The sequence below is a fragment of the Bos indicus x Bos taurus genome, chromosome 26 (assembly GCF_003369695.1).
Source record: "Bos indicus x Bos taurus breed Angus x Brahman F1 hybrid chromosome 26, Bos_hybrid_MaternalHap_v2.0, whole genome shotgun sequence".
NCBI lineage: Eukaryota > Metazoa > Chordata > Mammalia > Artiodactyla > Bovidae > Bos > Bos indicus x Bos taurus.
The window spans coordinates 7,796,413-7,820,496 of NC_040101.1; the positions used below are offsets into that span (position 1 = coordinate 7,796,413).

At 55.3% G+C, this 24,084-nt stretch overlaps 1 protein-coding gene across 4 annotated transcripts in view; it reads right to left on the reverse strand.

Annotated features, from left to right (window-relative positions):
• Positions 1-24,084, reverse strand: part of LHPP (phospholysine phosphohistidine inorganic pyrophosphate phosphatase) — a 127,814-nt gene that overhangs the window by 12,090 nt on the left and 91,640 nt on the right. The window contains exon 7 of one of the 4 annotated variants that reach the window (XM_027528674.1): positions 5,913-6,054. The exons of the other annotated variants lie outside the window; for them this stretch is intronic. Within the exon in view, the coding sequence (XP_027384475.1) occupies positions 5,943-6,054 (112 nt within the window). The 3' untranslated portion in view covers positions 5,913-5,942. The remainder of the gene's footprint in view (positions 1-5,912; positions 6,055-24,084) is intronic. 4 annotated transcript variants of the gene reach the window in all.

The following is a 24,084-nucleotide window of genomic DNA, read 5'->3' on the forward strand; positions in this document are numbered from 1 at the left end:
CTGGAAGCCCCGCCTGGCCTCACTGTCCCGCCCCTCCCGTGGGGCACACGCAATCTGGATCCTCACCTCCGTGGGGAGGCCCACTGCCCAGCCCCCGAGCGCCAGGCCACGGAGAGCTCCCTTGTGGAGAAGCGTTCACCAGAATGAAACCCTCTCCCGCAAACCCAGGCTCCCAGAGGCGTGAACGCGTCACCATGAGCACGACACTGCTAGTGGCCAGTGTCACTGAACCCGAAGAGGCAAGCCCCCTGCGCCCACCCAGGCCTGCAGCGCTCTGCGCCTTCACGCTAAGCGGGCTCCGACACCCGAGGGCAGGGCCCACACTGCAGGTGTGGGTGTTGGATGCAGAGGCTCACAGAAGCTGGGGGTGCACTAAACCACCACGAGGGGCCCAAGGTGTCAGGCAGGTGCCCGCCCTGTGCTTCCCCACTCCCAGCAATCTAAATCCAGTGTCCTTCACGTGGCCCACGAGGTCGCAGCCCGCCCGCCACACCCCCCATAGCCCCCAGCTCGGGTGTCCATATCCCGGCAAGTCTAAATCCAGTCTCCTTCACGTGGCCCATGAAGTCGCCCCAGAGCCCACCCGCCACACGCCCCCATAGCCCCCCAGCTCGGGTGTCCACACACTCAGGTTCCCCAACTGTCCATGTCACTGCCTAGAACATGCTCTCGTGCCCCCTCCTCTTTGTAAGGTCTAACTCAGAAAGAACGGCCCCCCGCCCACCACCATGGTCTCCGGGACCCATCCTACCCCCTGGATGAGTAAATGAACACCCACTCAGCCTCAGAGACACGGGGAATCCACTTGGGACATTTGAGAGTCATGGGAAGAGCACCCCAAAGAGGGTGGCTGTGTCAACAGAGCAGGCAGAGCTTCTTGGCACGCAGGGAACCACCAGGGCACCCAAGTCATGCCAAAGTGGTTAGCCATCACATACAGCCCCTGTGACTCCCACACATGGTCAAACAGCAAAAGTGGTTTCTCTCTCCTTTCCCCTTCTCCTTTCCCCTTTTCCAGTCCCAGAAGACATCTCAGGTCTGACCCTGCTGCTGCTGCTGCTGCTAAGTCGCTTCAGTTGTGTCCGACTCTGTGCGACTCCATAGACGGCAGCCCACCAGGCTCCCCCGCCCCTGGTCTGACCCTAGAGGCCCCTAATTACAACCACACCTGGCCCAGGGCAGGGGAGGGCCGGGGGGTGCCTGCTGGGCTGGGCAGAGGGTGCTTGACCCCGGCTTCAGACTGGGCTGGCCCTGACTGCTGTGTGGCCTTGAGGAAACACTCGGAGCCCTGCATCTCTCGTGAGTGGGTCTGGAAAGAGCCCCCCCAGGGCTGTGGGGGAGAGGCAGGGGGAAGACACATGGAGGGCAGGCACGCGGACGCGTGGTTTGGGTGGGTGGCTGGCCGGCAGGCGCTGGACGGGGCGGGTGAAGAGCCCTCGCGGGCTGCTCTGACCCGAGGGGAGGGGCAGAGTCCACAAGGTGGGCGTGAGATGCTCACGTCGGGCTCGGAGTCTGGAGAGCTGCTGCCACCTGCGGAGAAGGTCCCGAGGACCATGGATCTTGGGGGGGACCTTCCCCAGGGTGCAGCCAGGCTGCAGGGAACAAGCGCCACCCTCCTACTCGGTGGGGCCGAGGCAGCGCTTACAGAGATGCTGGGTGACTGTGACCAGGGACGCTAGGACTCCTCAGAGAGGGAAGGGGGAGCCCCAGGGGGAGGCTGAACCAGCCCCGAAGCCCTGCCCTCGGGGCCCTTGTCTCCAAGCTGACGGGATGCTCCGCTCATAATATTGTTCCTAGTAGTGACAGTCACTGAGGCCCTCTCCCCTGGGGGTCTCGCACGGGAACGTACGGTGCTGCAGCCGCTGTGGTCTGTGCAGCAGCCCGGGAGATAGGCGCTATGGCCCCTATCTTACAGCTGACAAAGTGGAGGCTCAGAGAGGGCAAGTGGCCTGCCCGGGGTCACACAGCAGTGCTGGGAGGGCCCCTCTGCCTTCCTTCCCAACCTGCCGGAAGCACTGTCCGAGCCCCACCAGGAGCCAGGGGCTGGGCTAGCAGGTGGTGGGCAAGGGGCCCACCCTCCAGCAGACGAGACCCTGGCAGCTGTTCAGAGTGTTTTGATAAAAATATGGGGAACACCTGGGGTGTGTTTAGATTAAAACCAGCTGGCCCAGCCCCTTCGATGGGCTCTCCGAGGGCCGGATCTCCCGGGAGGGCACTCTGTGCCCCAGCAGCACACGCAGCGGTACTTCCTCCCTGCCTCCCCCACACACGCTGCCCGTCCCCTCCTCCGGAGGCTAGACTGGGCCAGGGAGACCCCATGGCTAGCACAGCTGGCCCTCGGCCTGCACCCTCCAGGCCCTGGTTCTCATGAGGCGGTCCTTGATGGAGGGCACCCATACCCCACTCCCTTTGAAAGGTGAGGAAATCGAGATTTGGGATGGGTGAGAAGGAACTTGCCCAGAGCTCATGGAGGAGCAGAGCTCGAACCCAGAAGCCCTATCCCGTCCATTAGCTCGAGAGGGAAGTCTCCGAAGGCGATGGGCCGGGCTGAGCCTCCTGGCTGCTGCTCAGGGACCAGCGTGCGAAGCTCTCATTCTGCAGAGCGTGCAGTTTCATCAGCTCCGTGCCCCATCCTGGGGGCTCACGTGGGAGACCTTACCTACTTTGTTGCCTGTGTGCCACTTCAAAGGGTTAAAACTGGAGCCTCACAAACCAGGGGGTCCAGCGGCCAAAGGCAGCTCGAGGTGCTCATGAGCATCAGAGCCAGCAGGCTTAGGTGAATTCAGGGCAGGACACCCCGCTCGCCCAGGAGCATGGCCAGAGGGCCGGCAGGGAGGGCTGGCAGCACATGGGCAGGGGGCACCTCTCACCAGCAAGGGACGTGTGAACGGCTGCGACATCCAGAAAACACTCGGCAGACACAGCATTTCCTAACGCTAAACACATGAATGGGGTGACCCTGGGATTCCACCGTGGGTGCATGCCTGAGAGAAACGAGCCCGCATCCACTGAGAGACGTGGACAGGGACATTCCATCGGCCCTGTGCGGAGCGACCCCGAACAAGAAACAACCCGAGTGTCCATCAATCGCAGAATGAAGAACTGTGGGCCAGTCACACAATGAAACAACACACACCAGTGAGAAAGGCTCCCGAAACACAGGACAACATGTATGAAACAAGGGTTGGGTTGTTTTTTAATTGTCCCAGGTAGACTAGAAAGACTCACAGTGACGTTTAGGACAGCGCCAGAAACTTGAGTTTGAACCAAAAAATGTCGGGACTTCCCGGGTGGTCGAGAGGCTAAGATGCCATGCTCCCTATGCAGGGGGCCCAGGTTCAATCTCTGGTTAGAGAACCAGATCCCACATATTGCAACTAAGAGTTCACAAGCCACGCTAAAGATCACGCGTGCCACCAACTAGGACCGGTGAGGCCATGTAAATAAGTAATCTTTAAAAAAAATGTACTCTTGAGTTCCCAGGCAGCCAAGGCAAAGAGGGAAATCGAGTTTACAGAGAAGCAGATGACTGTTCATGAGAGACCACTGTTCCAGCGGCAGAGACCAGGAGGGTCTTGGCCCTGCCCACGTTGGGGCTTGTGTGGCCTCAAGCACAGCAGGGACCCAGCAGTGGGTGGGGAGGTGGGGGTCTGCAGGAGCTCAGAAAGGCCTTCTTCCAGGATGAGCAGACCTCTGGCCACCTCCCTCCAAGTGGCTGTTGCGTGGCTCCAAGACTGGCTCGACCTGGTCCCCTGACTTCCTAACGTCCAGCTCAGTGGGTCGCTGGCTTGTTCAGCCAAGGGCTTCCCAAACTAGTCCCACTTGCTCCCGAGTTCCTGCCTAGACACCCTGAGTTCAGAGAAGTCCCTTCTCCTCTTTGGACTTTGGATTCTCCATTCATAAAACCCGGGGGTTTCAGCTGACCCTCCTGGCTCTCCAGCTCCTTTCTCCCGTATGGGGGTGGATGTCCCACGTTAGGGGCTGACAGGTGACCGAGGCGGATGCTGACCTGGGACAAATGAGGTGGGGGTGGGGGTGAGCAGGCTGGTACAGCACAGGTCCCAGGAGCCAAGTGAAGCTTTAGAGCCTGTGGTTATTCACGGGGTTTCCCTGGTGGCTCCGACGGTAAAGCGTCTGCCTGCAGTGTGGGAGACCTGGGTTTGATCCCTGGGTCAGGAAGATCCCCTGGAGAAGGAAATGGCAACCCACTCCAGTGTTCTTGTCTGGAGAATTCCATAGATGGAGGAGCCTGGTGGGCTACAGTCCATGGGGTCGCAAAGAGTCAGACACGACTGAGCGACTTCACTTTCCCTTTCTGCTTTATTAATGAGCTCCATGCATGGATTTCCCTGCTCACTTCCAATCGTGAACATCGCGGGGCTCGCAGTGCGCCTGCAGGGTTGGGTGGCAGTCGCTTCCTCCCTGGGCAGCCTGCTGTGTGCCCTCCCCATTCACTCAGCCCACCCGGTGGTCCCTGCATGCACGGGATGCCCCTCCAAGCTGGCAAAGGGGGACCCCGAGGCCTCATACGTGGAGGACTCACTCCATCGTGAGAGACAGCTGGCCCCGTGAAACAAGATGGTAAATGAAACATGGGATGCTGGGCGCCAAGTGCTCACGTGCTATGCTCTGAGGGCCCCCAGAGTCAATCACCTGTCACCTTCTAACCACAATCAGGAGCCTCCAGCACGAACGGGGCAGAAGAAGGACCTGCTGCCAGCTCGCTCGGGACCTCTTCCCGGGGTCAGCTGCCCACCCGTGCCGTGGCCTTGTCTCCCCCCGCTCCTGAGCTCGGAGCATGGGCTACTCCTGTGAAAAGTGGGGGGAAGGAGACCCTCCCGGTCCCAAGGCTGGCAGGGGCCACAGTGGGGAGCACTCCTGTGTGTGCTCCTGGAGGGAGCACTTCGCACAGGGGCCCTGGGTGAGGGCCCACATCTACTAGGGCAGGTGACTTCCCCTTGTCCCCGTGAGACCCAGATGGGACACTGCGCGCTGGGCAGTGGAAGTCAGCGTGGGCTCAGGGTGACGAGGTGGGGTGACAGCCGCCACGGACAGACGCTGGGAGGTACCGAAAGGGCCAAATTGTCCCAGGCGGTCATCACGAACCGCTTCCAGGGGCTGCTCACTGAGACGGATGCGCCTGTTCACAAGGAATGCTCCCCGTGGGGGGTGGGGGGGTTGCCCATGGACGGCAGCCCTGCCTCTGGGACAGCCCCCCATCCCCCCATCCCCCTGCATGTGGCAGGCTTGCAGTCTCTCCGTTTGTCCTGACGCATCCGTCCTGGGGCAAGACTACTCAGCCGCCCTCCTCCCCGGGACGCAAGCTGACAGCCCTCTGTTGAGGTCACGTGGCTGAAGATGTTAAGATCCATAAAAAGGATTAAGGGCTTCAGTCCCATTCCTGGAAACCTTCCCTAAGAATTTCATCCCCAGGGAACCTCATACAGAGTCTGGCACGTGGATGGTTTTCAGAAAAAGTGAGCTGAATTGAAGGACAAAAGCTATAGGTACAAGAGGAACCAGTCCAAACCAGTCAAACCACAGGGAGGGTACTTAAGTCTAGTATGGCTGATCTGCTTCGTAAAATAAGATGCTGCTGTGGACAACGGTCAGGGGAGGGGAGAGGGACACACGAACGTGACCACGGCTACCAAGGGGGCTGGTGGGAAGCCAGAGGCGATGAACAGCCGTCTGAGCGTGATGGGATGATGGCTGGGACCATTCCTCCCAGTTCCCTTGGAGGCTGCAGTAAAGCTGTCTTAATAAAGCTCACAATAAGGAAAGCAAATGTTCTAGTTTGGTCTTGTCACCGCTTCACTGGTGGTGTTAGGGAGGCTGGATAGTCAAGGGTATGCTCCAGACCAACCAGATATAGTAAGAGGCACAGCGACTCCCCAGGTCCAGCAACTCACCCGCCGTGGGAGGGACAGTCCTGGCCAGCCCTAATCTTGGGGCCAGAGCTGGGCATGGCAAATGCCACCAGCTCTGTAGCTCATATCCATTGACTGCAGAGGACCTCCAGGCGGGCAGAGGTAACCTTGGGGCCGGAGGTACCTGCAACAGCCAACAAATGCCACTTGGAGACCACTCGGGGCTGGCCTTACCCTGAAGCCTTGCCCACCTGGCCACAGTGCCAGAGAGGCCTGAACCCACTGCCCTGGGGAGAGAGAGCCCTGGGGGTCCGCCCAGCACATCCTTGGTGGCACCTCCTTGAGGTCCAGCTGGTGAAGACGTCACATCTCACACCCTGGAGACGGGGACACGGGAGAGTAAGGGGTTTGCTTCAGGCCACATGGCCAGCACGTGGTGGGGCTGGGACTCGGATTCTGCCTCCAGCGCTGGCGTCTTCCCCGTACCCAGGGGATGGAACAAGCCCCAAACATGGTAAATCGAACCCCGAGCCCAGGAGCTGGAGGGAATTTAGGGCACAACCCCTTCGTTTCTCAGGTGAGGAAAACTGAGGCCCAGGGAGGGGCGGACCCAGGCTTGAGAGCCCCTGGGAGGCTGCACTGAGATGGGATGGGCTGCCCTCCCAGAGAGCTGAGCCAGCTCCCCCGGCACTCCCAGCCCCAGGCACAGGGGGGTCCCGGGCTCCCTTCCTGCCAAGACTCTCATGCGCCTGCACTTACAGGGCAGGGGCCGGGCATCAGGGAGTGGGCACCGATGGGGAAACTGAGGCATGGGCTGGCGCGGGCCAGGAGTGAAACAGTGGAGAGCCAGGTGCCCCTCGCCCATGTTGATTTAGCACCTTCCACCCTGGCCAGGTTCCCCGAAAAGCTGACGGATGCCACTTATTCATCACAGTCCAGACGGCACCTCGTAAACGGGCAAAGCCGCCCAGTGAGGGGGGCCATTCATTCTGGCCCTCGGGGACGCCAGCTTGCCGGGGGTAGCGTGCCCCACACTGGGCCAATTGTGAGGGCAGGGACCCTGTCCAAGCTGCCCCGGCTCCTGGCAGGCCACCGAGCCCTGGACGGTTCCTAGATGGAACCCTGTTTTCTTCAGATTCATCTCTAGCCTGGGAGGGTGAGGGGCTCCTCCAGAATACTCACTCAACACTGCTCTGATGGGCCTCAGACACTGGTCCTGCCCCACGATTTACTGGGAAGCCATAAACCAGTGTGAGACAGCCCTTTGCCCTGGGAGCTTCCCTTGTGGCTCAGCTGGTAAAAAATCTGCCTGCAATGAGGGAGACCCGGGTTTGATCCCTAGGTTGGGAGGATCCCCTGGAGAAGGGAAAGGCTACCCACTCCAGTATTCTTGGGCTTCCCTTGTGGCTCAGATGGTAAAGAATCCACCTGCAGTGCAAGAGACCTGGGTTAGATCCCCGGGTTGGGAAGATCCCCTGGAGAAGGTAAAGGCCACCCACTCTAGTATTCTGGGCGGGAGAATTCCATGGACTGTACAGTCCATAGGGTCGCAAAGAGTCGGACACGACTGAGTGACTCACTCACTCACTCGGCCTGGGAGCAGCTCCCACCTGGCTGTGGGCGAGGATGGTGCAGTCCTCCGGAACACTGGCTCAGGGAGCTTCAAGGGGGCGTTGTCTCCTTTATGGATGCGGGTGGGGTACCTGGCAGAGGGCAGCAGTTTAGGCTCAGGATTCGGAGCCGTGGTGCTCCCCGGGTTTGGGGCAGCCCCAGTGACCCGTCTTCTCTCTTAGCCCTCTCGGCCTAGGATCCCCCTCCAGGGGCCTTGGGACTCAAGCCTTGGGCTCAGGCAGCCCCAGTGGCCCGTCTTCTCTCTTAGCCCTCTCGGCCTAGGACCCCCTCCAGTGACCTTGGGGACTCGAGCCTTGGCCTCAGGTGTGAAGGGCTTGGGTATGCCGGGATGGGATCATGGGCAGGCCAGCCTGGTGGTGAGGGGAAGGAGGGTAACAGGACCCACCTCCCCTGGGTGCTGTGTGGGCTGAAGGTCGCACGGAAGGCAGGGCCCCAGGTGCCATCTGCCACGCTGCTCCTTCCTGGGTGCCACACTCTGGCCCAGGCCTGGAACCACAGGAACACCATCCCTCACCTGTCCCTTGGCCCAGGTGTGTCCAGGGATGGAGGCGCTACACTATATTTAACATCTCATGGAGCCCCTCCCCCTCATTCTCCCCTCCCCCAGGTTTCCTCCTTGCCTTGCTACTGCTAAGTCACTTCAGTCGCGTCCGACTCTGTGTGACCCCATAGACTCCGCCGTCCCTGGGATTCTCCAGGCAAGAACACCGGAGTGGGTTGCCATTTCCTTCTCCAATGCATGGGAAGTGAAAAGTGAAAGGGAAGTCGCTCAGTCATGTCCAACCCTCAGCGACCCCATGGATTGCAGCCTACCAGGTTCCTCCGTCCATGGGATTTTCCAGGCAAGAGTACTGGAGTGGGTCGCCATTGCCTTCTGCGTTCCTCCTTGCTTTACTGTCATACAAACTGAGAATTAACTTGTCCACTCTGTGACCAAGTTATGACCAACTTAGCGTATTAAAAAGCAGAGACATTTCTTTGCCAACAAAGGTCTGTCTAGTCAAAGCTATGGTTTTTCCAGTAGTCATGTATGGATGTGAGAGTTGGACTATAAAGAAAGTTGAGTGCCCAAGAATTGATGCTTTTGAACTGTGGTGTTGGAGAAGACTCTTGAGAGTCCATTGGACTGCAAGGCGATCCAACCAGTCCATCCTAAAGGAGATCAGTCCTGAGTGTTCATCGGAAGGACTGATGTTGAAGCTGAAACTCCAATACTTTGGCCACCTGATGTGAAGAGCTGACTCATTTGAGAAGACCCTGATGCTGGGAAAGATTGAAGGCAGGAGGAGAAAGGGACGACAGAAGATGAGACGGTTCGATGGCATCACCGACTCAATGGACATGAGTTTGAACCACCTCTGGGAGTTGGTGATGGACAGGGAGGCCTGGTGTGCTGCAGTCCATGGGGTCACAAAGAGTCGAACACGGCTGAGTGACAGAGCTGACTGACTGTGTGACCAGGTGGAGGAAGGGGGTCTTACCTTGTCCTTCAACAAGGTTCTTCAGCAGGAAAAACCTGACTTCTTCCTCAGAACCCAAGGGTGCTGTCAGCCCCCTTTCTAGAGGCCCAGCATTGGACAGGAGATGAGAATGCAAGTTTTCAGATCCAGCTGCTTATCAGAATCACCTGGGATGCTTTAGAACAGTGACTATCATGGGTGGGACCCGAGCTGTGGGTGCAGCTAAAGCAGGACCCAGAGGCAAATCTCCAGCTCTAGAATCCTTACACGGGAGACGGGAGGGAAGCTCTCAAATCCACCATCTCAGCTTCCAGCTTAAGAAGAGCAAGAGAAACCCAAGGCAAGCAGAGGAAGGAAATAATAAAGGTCAGAGCAGAAAACAATGAGATTGAAAACAGAAAAACAATAGGGAAAAATCACTGAAACAAAGAGCTAGGTCTTTGAAAAAGGTCAATTAGCAAAGCTAATGCTTGAACCCCAGCCTTCTCCCCAAACCCAGAGAGGACCTGTTGCTGGTCTGGGGTTGGCACAGAGGCCAGCTGGTCTAATTGCCCCCGGTGACTCGAATGGGCGGTGAGGACCACCTTGCTGCCACACACAGACCTGCCCAGCAGGAAGAAACAGCAGCCTACCACAAACACTGCCTCAGTCTCTACCCCTGTAAAACGAGGTGGCAGCACAGTGCCAGCTGCTGGCCATGGCTGGGGCAAGTCTGTTTCCCTTCTGAGCTTCCGTCTCCATGCCAGACTCTGTCCTAGACCCGACCTGCTCCGCCTCCGCTGCCCAGAGCCCCGGCTTCCCGGAGGTCCCTGAGCTAGCGCGGTAGCAATCAGGCAGCCGGTCCTCAGGAGCCTTGCCTCCTCCCGTTTCCCACTGGAGCTGGGATGGACTCCACCCCGCACCCCAGGTCCTGGGCTTGTGAACGAGGTCCTCCCAGCTTTGCTCCATGATCAGGAACCTCCACCTGGTGCTGCAGTGGCCTATCAACTGTGGTGACCAAATTCACCTCCTCCCACAATTCTGCACGGACCTTCCCTCCCCCAGGCTTTTCTCCCAGTAAGCCAATGCCCCACACGGACACTTGCCTGCCAGGACGCTAACAGGATGCCTGCTGACAGGCCCACCATCCTTCCTACCCCCTTTAACTAACAAGCCGGGGCCCCGGAAGAGTGCTGAACACAACACCCACCTCGACGCCGCTTCGCCTCAGTTTCTGCAATCTCCATACCCTCCCTCAGGGGCTTCTGTGTTCCCCGCACAGAGAGCGTGGAGACAGAAATGCCTCATGCCCAGGTCAGGCGGAAACGTCATGGAAGAGCAGTGAAGTTGGGCCTTAGGAAAGCCCAGATCGTCTCTCTTCCTTTTCACTTATTTTTGGCTGCCCTGGGTCTTTGTGGCTGCCCACGGGCTTTCTCTAGTTGCAGGGTGCGAGGGCTGTTCTTCGATGGGGTGTGTGGGCTTCTCATTGCGGTGGCCTGGCTTATTGCGGAGCACCAACTCTAGGGTGCGAGGGCTCAGTTGTTGCAGTGCCCGGGCTTAGCGGCTCCATGGCATGTGGGATGTTCCCGGACCAAGTGTCCCCTGCATTGGCAAGTGAATTCTTAACCATTGTACCACCAGGGAAGTCCAGGTGGGATCTTTTCTATCCGGAACAGGAATCCCATTTTCTGCAAAGAGGTAGGCAATGAGCTCAGCTGTTTCAGTCGTGTCTGACTCTGCGACCCCATGGACTGTAGCCTGCCAGGCTCCTCTATCCATGGGATTCTCCAGGCAAGAATACTGGAGAGGGTTGCCATGCCTTCCCCCAGGGGATCTTCCTGATACAGGGATCACATCTCCTGTGGCTCCTGCATTGCAGGCAGGTTCTTTACCGCTGAGCCACCGGGGAAGCCCAGGTGGGTGACTGTTTGCTAAATACCACAGAGCTTTCGTGGACCCTACAGGGGATAGCCAACACCACAAACCCATCCTGCCCCTTAAGGTGTGCAGGATTATGACCTGGCCTCTGTTCTACAGACAAAAAAAAGGGGCTGTTAACCCTCAGCCCCACAGCAGGTAAGTAGCCGCGGACCCACACTGTCCCCCTTTCCAGCCGAGTCATTGGGTGCGTCTCAGGGGACAGGCCCCACCCCGTGCAGACGTAGGGGAGCCCTGGGCAGAGGAGATGATGCCACCCCATCCTCCTACAGCTCTCAGAGCCTGGGGCTAAGGCCCAGTCCCGGCACAGTGGCGAGAGAGAGAGGGAGCCACCGACCCCATCACAGAGGAGCTGTGTCGGGGAAGGCCTGGATGTGCTCGCCGTTGCCAAAGTCCACATCTCACCTTGACTCAGGATTCTGGGCCAGGAAAAGTTCCCTTAGCTCTCTTGGCGCCTTCAGAGCACAAGAAAGACACCCCCTGCCTGTGTGTGTCCTTCATGCCCTTGCCACCAGGCGAGGCAAGGCCGAGTCGACAGCCTGCATGGCGCCGCCCCTCCCGCTGCGGGGAAGCAGTGGGCGTATAAATATGTAGATGGGTTATTAATTAGGCCCGGGCCACCCATTGGCACCTCCGTTCCCTGGTGGCCCCGGGCTCTTTCCTTTGCACAGCCCACAGCCAGTGCTTGCTCTGTAGCCCCCATCCCCGAAACGCTCGGGTCCACACTCTCCTGGCTCCATTTCACGTGCATTTGGAAGGAGAGGGACATTCGGACAGAGGAAGACGGAGAGAAGGGGACGCGCGTGAACGAGTGAGCTGTTGGTGCTATTCTCTGGAAAGGATGAAGCTTAACAGCTTGCAAAGCCAGTCAACTGCACATCTATTTTTCTAAGGGAGGAGGGATGGGATGGAGAGAGCTTTCCTGAAAGGACTTGGCCTTGAAACATTAAGTCAAACAACTGGACTTGGCAGCAGCCAGCTTCTGAGCACCGCCAACCTGGAGAAACTGGCGGCCCAGCACGGCGCGTCGGGGAATAATGAACTCATTCCGAGCCGGGCCCAGGGGCTGGAGAGGCTGTGCACTCGGGGGGCCCGCAGATCAGAGGGGCAGCGGCACCAGGGACCCCCGGGTCTAAACCAAGAGCCTGACCTCAGCTCTGTAGCTGTGGACCAAGGCCGCCCAGCAGGGAACCCCACAGATCTGACCCCACAGATGCGGGCGCACCAACGGTCTGTCCCGATGGACAGGAAAAGGCGTGGTTCTGTGCTATTAACACAGGAAGGAAGTCCCAGTGGATGAAAATTACAGGGGCTAATCCCTAATTGGCGACTAAAGTTCACGGGGTGAGTCCCCCAGCACCGCGGCCTCCTCTGGAGGGCCCCTCACGTGCTTTCACAGTCCGGCTCCTCCGACCTGGGACAAAGGGGTCGTGCAGAGCCCGTGTGGCCACTGCCTACTCCTTCTCTCGTCTGCCATCCCACCGGGGCCCGTGGGATGGCGACTCTGTGGCTGAGCCCACGTCCCAGTTTGGAAGCTGAATTTTAATTTTTGCTGATCAGCCTTTGTTTTTGGAGGCGGCTGAGAAGCCAGAATGGTGGACCCAAGCATCTGGCAGCTTAGGACCTCAGAAGTGTGCTCTGAGCAAGTGTGGCCACCACCAAGGAGGCGCTGTCTCTAGACTCTGGGCCGCTTTTCTCAGGAGAAGGTGCCTGCCATCCACAGCCCTCCCGCGTGCCCGCGTGCCCGCGTGCACGGAGCGGCCCCGGTGGCGTCTGGACAGCATTCCTGCGCACACCGGCCCGGAGGCGGTACGGGAACCCTGTGGCGCACGGGGACGAGGTCTGGCACAGGTCTGCACGAGGTTCGGGAGAAGCCCTGTGTCCTCGCAGGTGTGGCCCCGGTTTCTCTCCGACAGTTCTGCAGAAGGGGCACCCTGGGGTCATTTCAGAGTCCTCATTAGCTGTGCTGCTGGGGAAAGCCTTGATTTATGGCCGCTCCACCGTCTCACAAATAACCGCTGTGCTGGCAACACAGCTGCTCCAGAGAGGGAGCGTCTGGTTTTCCCTAACCTCTGGTCCCGCGTCCTCAGCTCCCAGACCACAAGGCAACCTGCGGGGCAGGCCCTTGGGCTGGGGGCGGTTGTCTCCTGACCCCGCTCCCGCAGGCCTCAGTGTGTCCCCCCTCGGAAAGCAGATTTAACCCCTGCGAACTGCTGCCGTGGAGGGTCACCAAGAACCTACCAATACGGATGTTTCTGTGCAGATATTTATAAAATCTTCTTTTTTGAAAAGCTAAAAAGTCCAGCTTGCTGTGCTCTAGAGAATAGTGCTTCAGGCCGCTGGGCCCGTGGTCACCCTGGAGGCAAGGCCCTGGCCGACACTCCTGGCCCCTAGCTCCTCTGGGCTGGAACGTACCCTGAACCCCAACACAGGCCTGTCCAGAGGTCCGTGTTTTCTCAGCCTTGGGTGCCCCGCCCACAGAGCACTTGTGGGTGTGGCTTGCTGGGGGGCGGGGCGGTCAGGGTGGGGAGTAGGACTTCCCCTTGAAGGCAGTGTCGGGGGGCTTTGCTGGTGCTCAGCCTGTGAGTTGGGGGTGCCCATCCTTACAGAGCCCAGGGGCCCCGTCCCCACCCCACACCTGTGCTCAGCGGGGCTTTGACTGTGCAAGGTCAATGCCACACCCCGGAACCTCTCAGGGTTTTTTTTTAAACTCAGGGTGGGTTCCGGCCACTAGAGAAGAAACGGCTAGAGCAAGCGCCCTGGAAGCAGAGTTGGGGGACAGAGGTGATGGCAGAGGAAGGGGCACAGCAGGGCCCAGTGGGGCTGGGGGGCATATCTCGTGCATGGGGCAGGGGGCATGACCAGGGCGCTGGCTGCGACACATCAGGGTCACCTGGCATCAGGCTTGAAGCGGGGGATAGAGAAGAGACTGGACAGTAAGGGGGACACAAATATCTAGATCGAATTGGGAGCAGACATGAAATTACAGGAGCACGTGTGTGAGAAAGATGGTTTTGGCCAAAATGACAGGTCAGGGGTGTCCCTGCCTGGGGGGGAATCCCACTGCCATGATGTGCTGAGTTGGGGGAGCCTCACTCTTCTGTGGGGGTCCATGTCCTGCCGCCTGGGGCCCTGGCCCCCGCCCTGGCTCCCACACACTCTGGACCTACCTCCCCACTCCCGGTGGCTCGAATGCAGGAAGGACAAGCGAGGGCTGCCTGGGAGCCCTCATAAAGCCACCAAGGCACAGAGGGGGCCGCTTCGGGGCCCTCTGCTTCCAGGCTCGAGGAGAGACAGCGGGCACGGGCAGTCTGCATGCCAGCTCCAGTGAGGCTCCGCCAGGGCTGTGTCTTGGGGGCGCCACTGGATGGGTCAGGGTCAGAGGTCAGGGGCAAAGGTGTGTGGCTGTTTTTCCAGACTCGGATGGTGCAGGAGTCACGGCCTGGCACAGCCTCCTACCAGGCAGTGTGTCTTAGAGCGTTGGGGATTCTTAGCCCTTTCCTCTTCCCTTCTCCACTGCTCCCCCGGAACCCCTCTGCTCCGTTCACCACTGGCTGCTCTGTGCTGTGCGAAGTTTAAACACACAGTCTCCTCTCTGCATAAGCCCCACCCACCCATCCGTCCGTCCTTTTTCCCAGGCTACATCAACGTCGCACACTGGGAATGCAATCAGCTGATGTCTACATTGCTGACAGCAGTTTCACCCCAGAGGGAGTCATGGGACTGCATTTTCTTTAAGAGAACATTAATTAGTTAAGTGGGCTGCACACAACTGTGTGCTGCGCAGGTCTGTATGGACCTGCACGTGTCTTTCCAACTCCATGTTCAGTTCAATGCAGTCGCTCAGTCATGTCTGACTCTTTGCAACCCCATGAATCGCAGCATGCCAGGCCTCCCTGTCCATCACCAACTCCTAAAGCTTGCTCGAACTCATGTCCATCGAGTCGGTGATGCCATCCAGCCATCTCATCCTCTGTCGTCCCCTTCTCCTCCTGCCCCCAATCCCTCTCAGCATCAGGGTCTTTTCCAATGAGTCAACTCTTCGCATCAGGTGGCCAAAGTACTGGAGTTTCAGCTTCAGCATCAGTCCTTCCAATGAACACCCAGGACTGATCTCCTTTAGGATGGACTGGTTGGATCTCCTTGCAGTCCAAGGGACTCTCAAGAGTCTTCTCCAACACCACAGTTCAAAAGCATCAATTCTTCGGCACTCAGCTTTCTTCACAGTCCAACTCTCACATCTATACATGACCACTGGAAAAACCACAGCCTTGACTAGATGGACCTTTGTTGGCAAAGTAATGTCTCTGCTTTTCAATATGCTATCTAGCTTGGTCATAACTTTCCTTCCAAGGAGTAAGCGTCTTTTAATTTTATGGCTGCAATCACCATCTGCAGTGATTTTGGAGCCCCAAAAAATAAAGTCAGCCACTGTTTCCACTGTTTCCCCATCTATTTCCCATGAAGTGATGGGAACAGATGCCATGATCTTAGTTTTCTGAATGTTGAGCTTTAAGCCAACTTTTTCACTCTCCTCTTTCACTTTCATCAAGAGGCTTTTGAGTTCCTCTTCACTTTCTGCCATAAGGGTGGTGTCATCTGCATATCTGAGGTTATTGATATTTCTCCCAGCAATCTTGATTCCAGCTTGTGCTTCTTCCAGCCCAGCGTTTCTCATGATGTACTCTGTATATAACTTAAATAAGCAGGGTGACAATACAGCCTTGACATGGCTCAAAATCAGCTGTGATGGGAGTATTTACACTATGGGAAGTGGCAAGCACTACTAATCAGGCTTTCTCTCACCACCGAAGAGCTAGTTGTCACATGTAAGCAACTAGCTTGAACTTGTTAATCCCCCAAATTCCTCATCATTTATAATAATTCCATGAGATAATGATTTATATGCTCATCTATAACTAAGCCTGCATGGTAGGGCAATTACCAAGATAATGACAGTAAAACTTCATGACTATTCATCCAGGCAAGGTTTTTTGAGATGAGAAAACCCTGTAGTTCATAATATTTTTTGAGTCATTTAATTTTATATTAGCAAGGCGGAGGACCATAGGAGAGCTGTGGCCTCTTTCCCATCCGTGGGCCTCTGTGCAGATCATTTCCTCTGCTGGAAAGCCTTATCCTCATTGTCTGCCAGAGAATCTGCCCTTTTTGAGACTCAGCTCAAATGTCACCTCCTCCAAGAAGCCTTCCCGGACTTTCAGAGACATATCTGGCTGTGCCCTTCACTAGGCAAACTCAGCCCTCAGCATGAAAATGAAAGTGTTACTTGCTCAGTCATGTCCGAGTCTGTGTGACCCCATAGACTCTAGCCTACCAGGCTCTTCTCTCCATGGGATTTTCCAGGCAAGAATACTGGAGTGAGTAGCCTTTCCCTTCTCCAGAGGATCTTCCCAACCCAGGGGTAGAACCCAGGTCTCCCACATTGGAGGCAGATTCTTTACCAGCTGAGCCACAAGGGAAATCCAAGAGTACTGGAGTGGGTAGCCATGTCCTTCTCCAGGGGATCTTCCTGACCCAGGGATTGAACCGGGGTCTCCTGCATTTCAGGCAGATTCTTTACCATCTGAGCCACCAGAGAAGCCCAGGCAAACTCAGCCCTTGGCAAAGTGGTGTCCCTAAGCCAGACTTTCCATTCTGTTTTGAGACTGTGTCTCTCTTCCTCACAAACCTGGGGGAGCCTCCAAGGCAGGAGCTTGTCTCATTCACACTTGTCACTGACCACCGTCCACACTGGATCAGGTTAGGAGGGTGAGGGCGATCTCCCTTGACCTTCTGCTCCCCTGCCAGGACAGATGGAACACTGAAGGAACATTTCAGGCCTCTCTCTCCGTCAGACCCACCTCTAGAGGGAGAACTCATTAAGCTCAGTGATTCCCGCCCATCACCCACCACCTCCTGCATCTCATTTAAACAGAAAGGAAACAAGATGGAGACCCACCCACAGCATGTGGTACAGCTGCGGGGTCAGGCGAGGGGAGGAGCGAGGACTGGCCTGCTTCACTACCTGGGACCTTCAGTTTGTTAGCCTTCCGCTTAAGAAAAACTTACTCTAAAATGCTTGCTGAATAACACATTGAGGGACTTCCCTGGTGATCCACTGGTTAAGAATCCGCCTTGCAATGCAGGGGACGAGGGTTTGATCCCTGGTCAGGGAACTAAGATCTCACGTGCCCCAGGGCAACTAAGCCTGTGAGCCACAATGAGAGAGCCCAAGAGCCGAAGTGAAGATCCTACATACAGAGACTAAGGCCTGATGCAGCCAAACAAATAAGTGAGTATTTAAAAACACACGTCTGACCAGAATGCAATTTCAATTACGATAGCGTCAAAAAGAATAAAATACTTAGGAGTAAACATAACAACAAATGCAAAACTTACACTCTGAAAGCTACAAAACATTGTTAAAGAAATTAAAGTTATAAATAAACGGAAAAGTATCCCATGTTCATGAAATGGAAGACTTAACGTGGTTAAGATGGTAAAGTCCCCAGAACTACAGACTCAATGCAATCCCTGTCAGATCCCAGTTGACTTCTCTGGAGAAACTGATGAGTTGATTCTAAAATTCATACACAATTGCAAAGGACCTGTAATAGCCAAAAACAATCTTGAAAAAGAGAACAAACTAGGATCCACACTTCCCTTTCTCAAAACGCACCACAAGGCAACCGTAAAAAGTCAGTGTGGCACAAGGAGGGACACACAGCTCCGAGGAAGAGAACTGAGAGTCAGGAAACAAAGCTGTGTGTGAAGGTCAGCTGACTTTCAACAGGGCGCCAAGACCATTTAAAGGGGAAAGGATAATCTTTTCAACAAATACCGCTGGGACGACTGGATAGCCACAAGCAAAAGAATAAAGTTGTACCCTTATCTTACATCACAGGCAAAAATGAACTCAAAAAGGCTCAAAGATCTAAATGTAAGAGCTAAAAAAAAAAAAGAACTTCTAGAAGAAAACACAAGGGTACATCCTCATGGCCTCCTCAGATTTGCCAAAGGATTCTTAGATATGACACAAAAAGCAGGAGCAGCAGAAAAAAATAGAGAATTTAGACTTTTAAAAACTTTTGTGCTTCAAAGGACATCATCAAGAAAATGTGGAGGAGGGCATGGCAACCTATTCCAGTATTGTGGCATGGAGAACTCCATGGACAGGGAAGCCTGGCAGGCTACAGTCTATGGGATCACAGAGTCAGAGAGAACTGAGTAACTAATATTTCATTTCATTTTCATATTTGGTTTAAATCTGACATTGTGCAATATAATGATGAACAGAAAATTCACTAAAAATTAAAATATTTTGTTTTGACTTTTCTTGGAATTACATTGAATAAATGCCATTAAAATGTATTTTAGCCTAAATAAACAATTATGTAATGCTTTAAAGCAATAAATATATTTTATCTCCTAAAAAAAAAAGAAAATGCAAAGACAACCCAGAGAATGAGAGAAAATATTTGCAAATCGTATATCTGATAAGGGCCTATACTCTAGAATATCCCACATTGCAGGCAGATTCTTTACCAGCTGAGCCACAAGGGAAGCCCAAGAATAATGGAGTGGGTAGCCTATCCCTTCTCCAGGGGATCTTCCTGACCCAAGAATCGAACCGGAGGCTCCTGCATTGCAGGCGGATTCTTTACCAACTGAGCTACCAGGTAAGCCCAATGAAAGGACAACCCAATTTAAATATGGCAACAGAGACGACAGATATTTTTCCAGGGAAGATACATGAATGGCCAATAAGAGCACGATGAGATGCCTGGCATCATCAGTCATCAGGGAACTGGAAATGGAAACAAGGATGGAACCACTTTACCACCCACTGAGATGGCCAGGGTCTAAAAGTCGAGAATAACAAGTGTAGGCCCTTGTAGGGATGTGAAGTAATCACTGCTCACGTGACGCTGCTGAGAATGTAAAGTGGTGTCGCTGCTTTGGAAAACAGTCTGGCAGTTGCTCAGGTGATTAAAACCTGTTACCATACGACCCAGCTACTCCTGGGTGAAAAAAGTGGAAAAAGCCAGTTAAAAGAGAGCACATATTATATGGTGTCACTCACGTATTTCCAGAATAGGGAAATCCATATAGAGAGAAAGTAGGTTAGGGGCTGCTCAGGGCTGGGAAGATGGGAGGAGGTGGCTTGGTGATAAATAATCTGCCAAACAATGCAGGAGATGTGGGTTTGATCCCTGGGTCAGGAAAGACCCCTGGAGAAATAAATGGCTACCCACTCCAGTATTCTTGCCTGGAGAATCCCATGCACAGAGGAGCTTGGCTGTCCATGGAGTCACAAGGAGTTGGACACAGCTGAGCGACTGAGCATGCACACAGCTAATGGTGAGAGTAGTACATGGTCTCTTTCAGAGAATACGCAAATGCTCTCAAATTGATGATGCTGGTGTGTGAATATACTAACATCACTGCATTGTACATTTTAAATGGGCGAGTTGCATGGTTGTGGATTATATCTCAATATAGCTGTTTTTATTTTTATTTAAAAATTTTTTTTAGCCACATCACACAACTTGTGGGATCTTAGTTTCCCAGCCAGGTATCGAACCCTGTGCCCCCTGCAGTGGAAGCTTGGAGTCGTAACCACTGGACCGTCAGGGAAGTCTCTCAGTACAGCTGTCTTTTAAAAGCCCTATATAGGGGACGTCCTTGGCGGTCCAGTGTTTGAGACTCTGTGCTCTCAGTGCAGAACAGTGCAGGGTCTGTATCCCACAAGCCATGTGATGTAGCCTAAAGGAAAGAAAAGACAACCACAACACCAAAAACCACATTCAAAGAGAATGATGAAAGCAAATACGGAAAGCTGACATGGGACAGACGTGGCATTACAGGTCACCGGGGAAAGAGTGGCCTATTAAAAGAAGGTTCTGGAACAGCTGGCTGTCCACATAGAAAATAAAGCGAAATCTCCCGCCTCACACGGCATACATGGCCAATTCAAGCATATTTAGAATCTAAACATGCAAAACAAAACTTTAAAAAACCTCTGGAGAAAAATGTAGAAGACCGGTTTTCTGACTGGGAATGGGAGGATGTCTTACACAAGATACAAAATGCACAAACCATAACAAAATGAAAACGGCTCCGATTAAGAAATCCGATTATAATTCCATTCCATACTTGTTCAACAAGACACCATAAGCAAGGGGAAAAGACAAAACAAACTAGACATCAGTGTCTGCAATACAGATAACTGACAGAGGAGCAGAACACGCGAAAGATGATTACAAACTGATTTTTAAAAAGACAAGCATTCCACGGCGAAGCACGTGAAGGGCATGAATGGGTAATTCACAGAAAGGGAACTTGAATGGTCATTAAACATTGAAAAAGTGCTCAACCACACCAAAAGTACAGGGAACGCAAATTACATTAAAATAAGGTATTACTACACCCTCCTCGAGTTGGAAAAGTTTTTCTAAAAAAACAAAACAGAACCTCACAGTATGGAGAATTGGCAAGAACGTGGAGAAACGGGGTTCTTTTCCACTGCGGGAGGGCGCGGAATTGGGCACACCCCTTTGGGGGGATCGGTATATCTAATTAGTAACTGTGGCCCATGCTCCCTGAGTCAGTTCTGCTTTGGGACTAAACTGCCCTGATAACAGGAATCACTGAAGTCCGGCTGAAAGAAAGAAAAGATTCCTGGGCCTTAAAAAACTCAGACCCGCCAAGGGACAGACCTGGTAATATGTATATTTAACAAGCTCTCCAAGGCGATGCTTACTACCCTGCAAATGCAGGGCGGGGGAGACTGTTCTGAAGAAAGCCTAGCCCATTTCCACAGGAGGCGCGCCAACACGGCTCGCCACAGCGTGATTTATAATCGTGAAAAACACTGGAAACCATCTGCACGTCCATCAACAGGAGCCTGGAATACGAATTGTGGGACAGCCATACATTGAAAGGCTCCCACGTAACTCCAGCCTTTCCTGGCCAACTCTGCAACGCTCATTTCCAGAGGCTGGCCGGGCCTCTAAGTAAATAGGTCCTATGTGCGACTTTCCCCACCGGTGCCACGCTGTGTGAACACAGTTGAGGGGAACTGTTAGGAGCTCGGTGCTGGGGGTTCTTGTAGCTTTCCACTGGCTGATTCTTTCCATCAAGAGGTGGGGGGGATCATGCTTGCCAGCTCCACAGTGGCAGTGGGCTGCCTAGCGCGGGAAGGCAGAGGGCACCCCACACTCCGGTGCGAGAGATGCTCCTGGAAAGAAGAGTTCTGTGGTCCAGCCTGGGTGAGGAGATGCAGGCTACCCTGCCTTCTCTGCCAGTCACCACACCTGTCTCCTTACTTCAGGCCCCCGGGGGAGACCTGCCTGACAGTCGGGACACTTGGGGACATGTGCTGGGGCCGTGTTAGCCTAAAGCGGTCCAGCTTGGCCCAGATGACTTGCCCACGGCTCCTTTTCCACGTGATCCCCTTTCCTAGAAATCCCTCTGGCCCCTGTTGGGGCCTCAGAGCAGCCAGACATGGGTGGGACTGAAAATAAGTGATGCAAAGAACTCTTTTTTCCAAAGGCCAAAACCTAAGTGTGTGAGCCAGGAGTGGGTGGCCCTGTCGGCCAGGCTGCCCGACGGAGTGGGCGGCGGGGGCAGTGGGGCGGTGGGCAGGGGCCCAGCTCTCTAGGCGCTACTCAGACCTGCACTTTCACACACAGCAAAGCGTGAGCTACCCGTGACCAGTGGCCATGTCTGGGTCCACTGGGGCCTGTGCCCGCTCGGCACCTGGACACAGTTCACAAGCAGGACACAGGAATGTCCTTCCTGACCACGTTCCCTCCTCACCCCTGCCAGGTGCGGGTTTGACACCGTCCTGCCAACTCCTCAGCCCCCGGAACCCCAGGCCATGCCTTCGGCTCGCCCATTGGGAGAGGGCCTGGCAGGACATGGGTGAGGCCCTTGGCCCCCTGCAGCCAGGAGCCTCATGTGGAGATGTGCCCCAGCAACCAGGCAGAGGGCGATGGGGAGTGGTCTGCAGAGGCTTCCTGGGGGTAGCACGTCCAGGGGGACCTGGAAGAGCAATGATCCTGGACACAAGGCCGTGGGAGGTAGAGTAGCCTGGTGTGTCTGTCAATCAGCTCCTGCTCGGAGGCCTGGGGCGGGGGGGCCGGGCGAGGGCTGCTGGAGTAAGGCCTCCAGGCCCCTCAGCTGCCCCAACACGGGCACCCAGGGCAGGCTCCGTCCAGCAACAGCACCGGGGCAGAGACGAGCAGCCTGATCCACTGACTCCTGAGGCACTGTCACTCGGTCGGCCACTTCCCCAGCTGGACTGGTGCTGGGGGGCTCGGGGACCATGACGGCATGGCCTCATCTCCGGAGCTCAGGCCTTGGGGGGAGACACACATGAATGGGTGATCATGGGAGCTAGAGTGGTTACTCACAGCCTGAGGGGACCATGGGAGAGGAAGTGCTGACGGCTGAGAAGATGGACAGGAGTGAAGGCGAGTCCATGTGTGTGGGTAAGAGTGCAACGTGTGAGGGCACATACATGTATGTGGGCATGTGTGCAGGTGCATGTGGGGGCATGTATGCGCATGTATATGGAGGTGTGTGGGCATGTGTGTATGTGGGGGTGTATACATATGTGTGGGCATGTGTGCAAGTGTATGTGTGGGTGGGGGCATGTGTGTGCATTTGTGTGTGCACATGTGTGTGTGCCTGTATGTGGGGCACCTGTGTGCATGTATGTGGAGGCATGTGGGGTGTATACATGTGTGTGGGCATGTGTGCAGATGTGTGTGTGTGTGTAGGCATGTGTGTGCATGTGTTCAGAGGTGTGTGGGCATGTGTGCATGTGGGGATGTATATGTGTGTGGGTATGTGTGCATGTGTATGTGTGTGGGGTATGTGTGTGCATGTGTGTGTGCCTGTATGTGGGGCACCTGTGTACATGTGTGTGGAGGCATGTGGGCATGTGTGCACGTGGGGTGTATACATGTGTGTGGGCATGTGTGCGGGCATGTGTGCAGATATGTGTGTGTGTATAGGCATGTGTGTGCATGTGTACAGAGGTGTGTGTGCATGTGTGCATGTGGGGATGTATATGTGTGTGGGTATGTGTGCATGTGTATGTGGGGGGCATGTGTGTGCATGTGTGTGGAGGCATGTGTGAATTGCAGGGTATGTACATGTGTGGCTGTGTGCATGTGCATGCCTGCATGCGGGGGCACCTGTGCGCATGTGTGTGGAGGCGTGTGGGCACATATGCAGGTGCATGTATGTGAATGTGTATGGGCGTGAGTACATGTGTGTGGAGGCGTGTGGGCACGTGTGCATTGCAGGGTGTACCTGTGTGTGGGTGTGTGCATGTGCATGCCTGTATGTGGGCACCTGTGTGTGGAGGCATGGGTGCCGGTGTGTACATGTGTATGCGTGGCCATGTGTGTATCACCTTGCTGTAAAGCAGGGGTGATAATGCTACCAACTTCCCGGGAGCAACACAGAGTCAGCATCAGGCCTCCAACAGTAAGCACGCAGAGGGCACAACACAGAGTCAGCCTCAGGCCTCCAACAGTAAGCACGCAGAGGGCACTGTCATTCTTACTCCATTTCCCAGGCGTGACGCGCAACAACAGCGCCTGCTCTGTCTCCTTTAGAGGCTGCTGGGCGGGTGGACACGCACCCGAGGGCGCAGGATGATACACAGTCCCCTGGACACTGGCAGATGGAGGCTCGGCCTTGGGCTGGCGTTCAGCAGCTCACCCGGGGCACAGGCCAGATGGGGCGCGGGTGGGAGGCAGGGCCTGGGGGATCGTCGACTGTGCAAGGAGGGTGGGCGGCAGGCTCCCCCTGGACAGCACAGACACTACCTAGGGTGCCCCATCTGGAACAGGCCTTGCACTGGTGCCCCCCCCTGCAGAGGCTCTCCCTGGTCCTCCAGCCCTGCTCACTCAGGGAGGAGGAAGGGGGTTCCTGGGAGACCCCTGTGCCCACGTTCCAGGCAGGCCTGGGGGCAGGCTGTGGAGGGGGTTGGCCCGCCACCTCGGCCCAAGCATCCTCCTGCTGCCTCACACTTCACACCAGCACTTTACATCCTACTGGGTTCTTAACGTTGTTTTTTTTTTTTTTCTTCTTTAAACATATTTCTGGGAAAGCTGTAGTTTTACTTTTGTCCCGTGAGGTTTGTTTTTCTAAAATACGTGTGCACTCTATTAGGCGATAAAATCTCC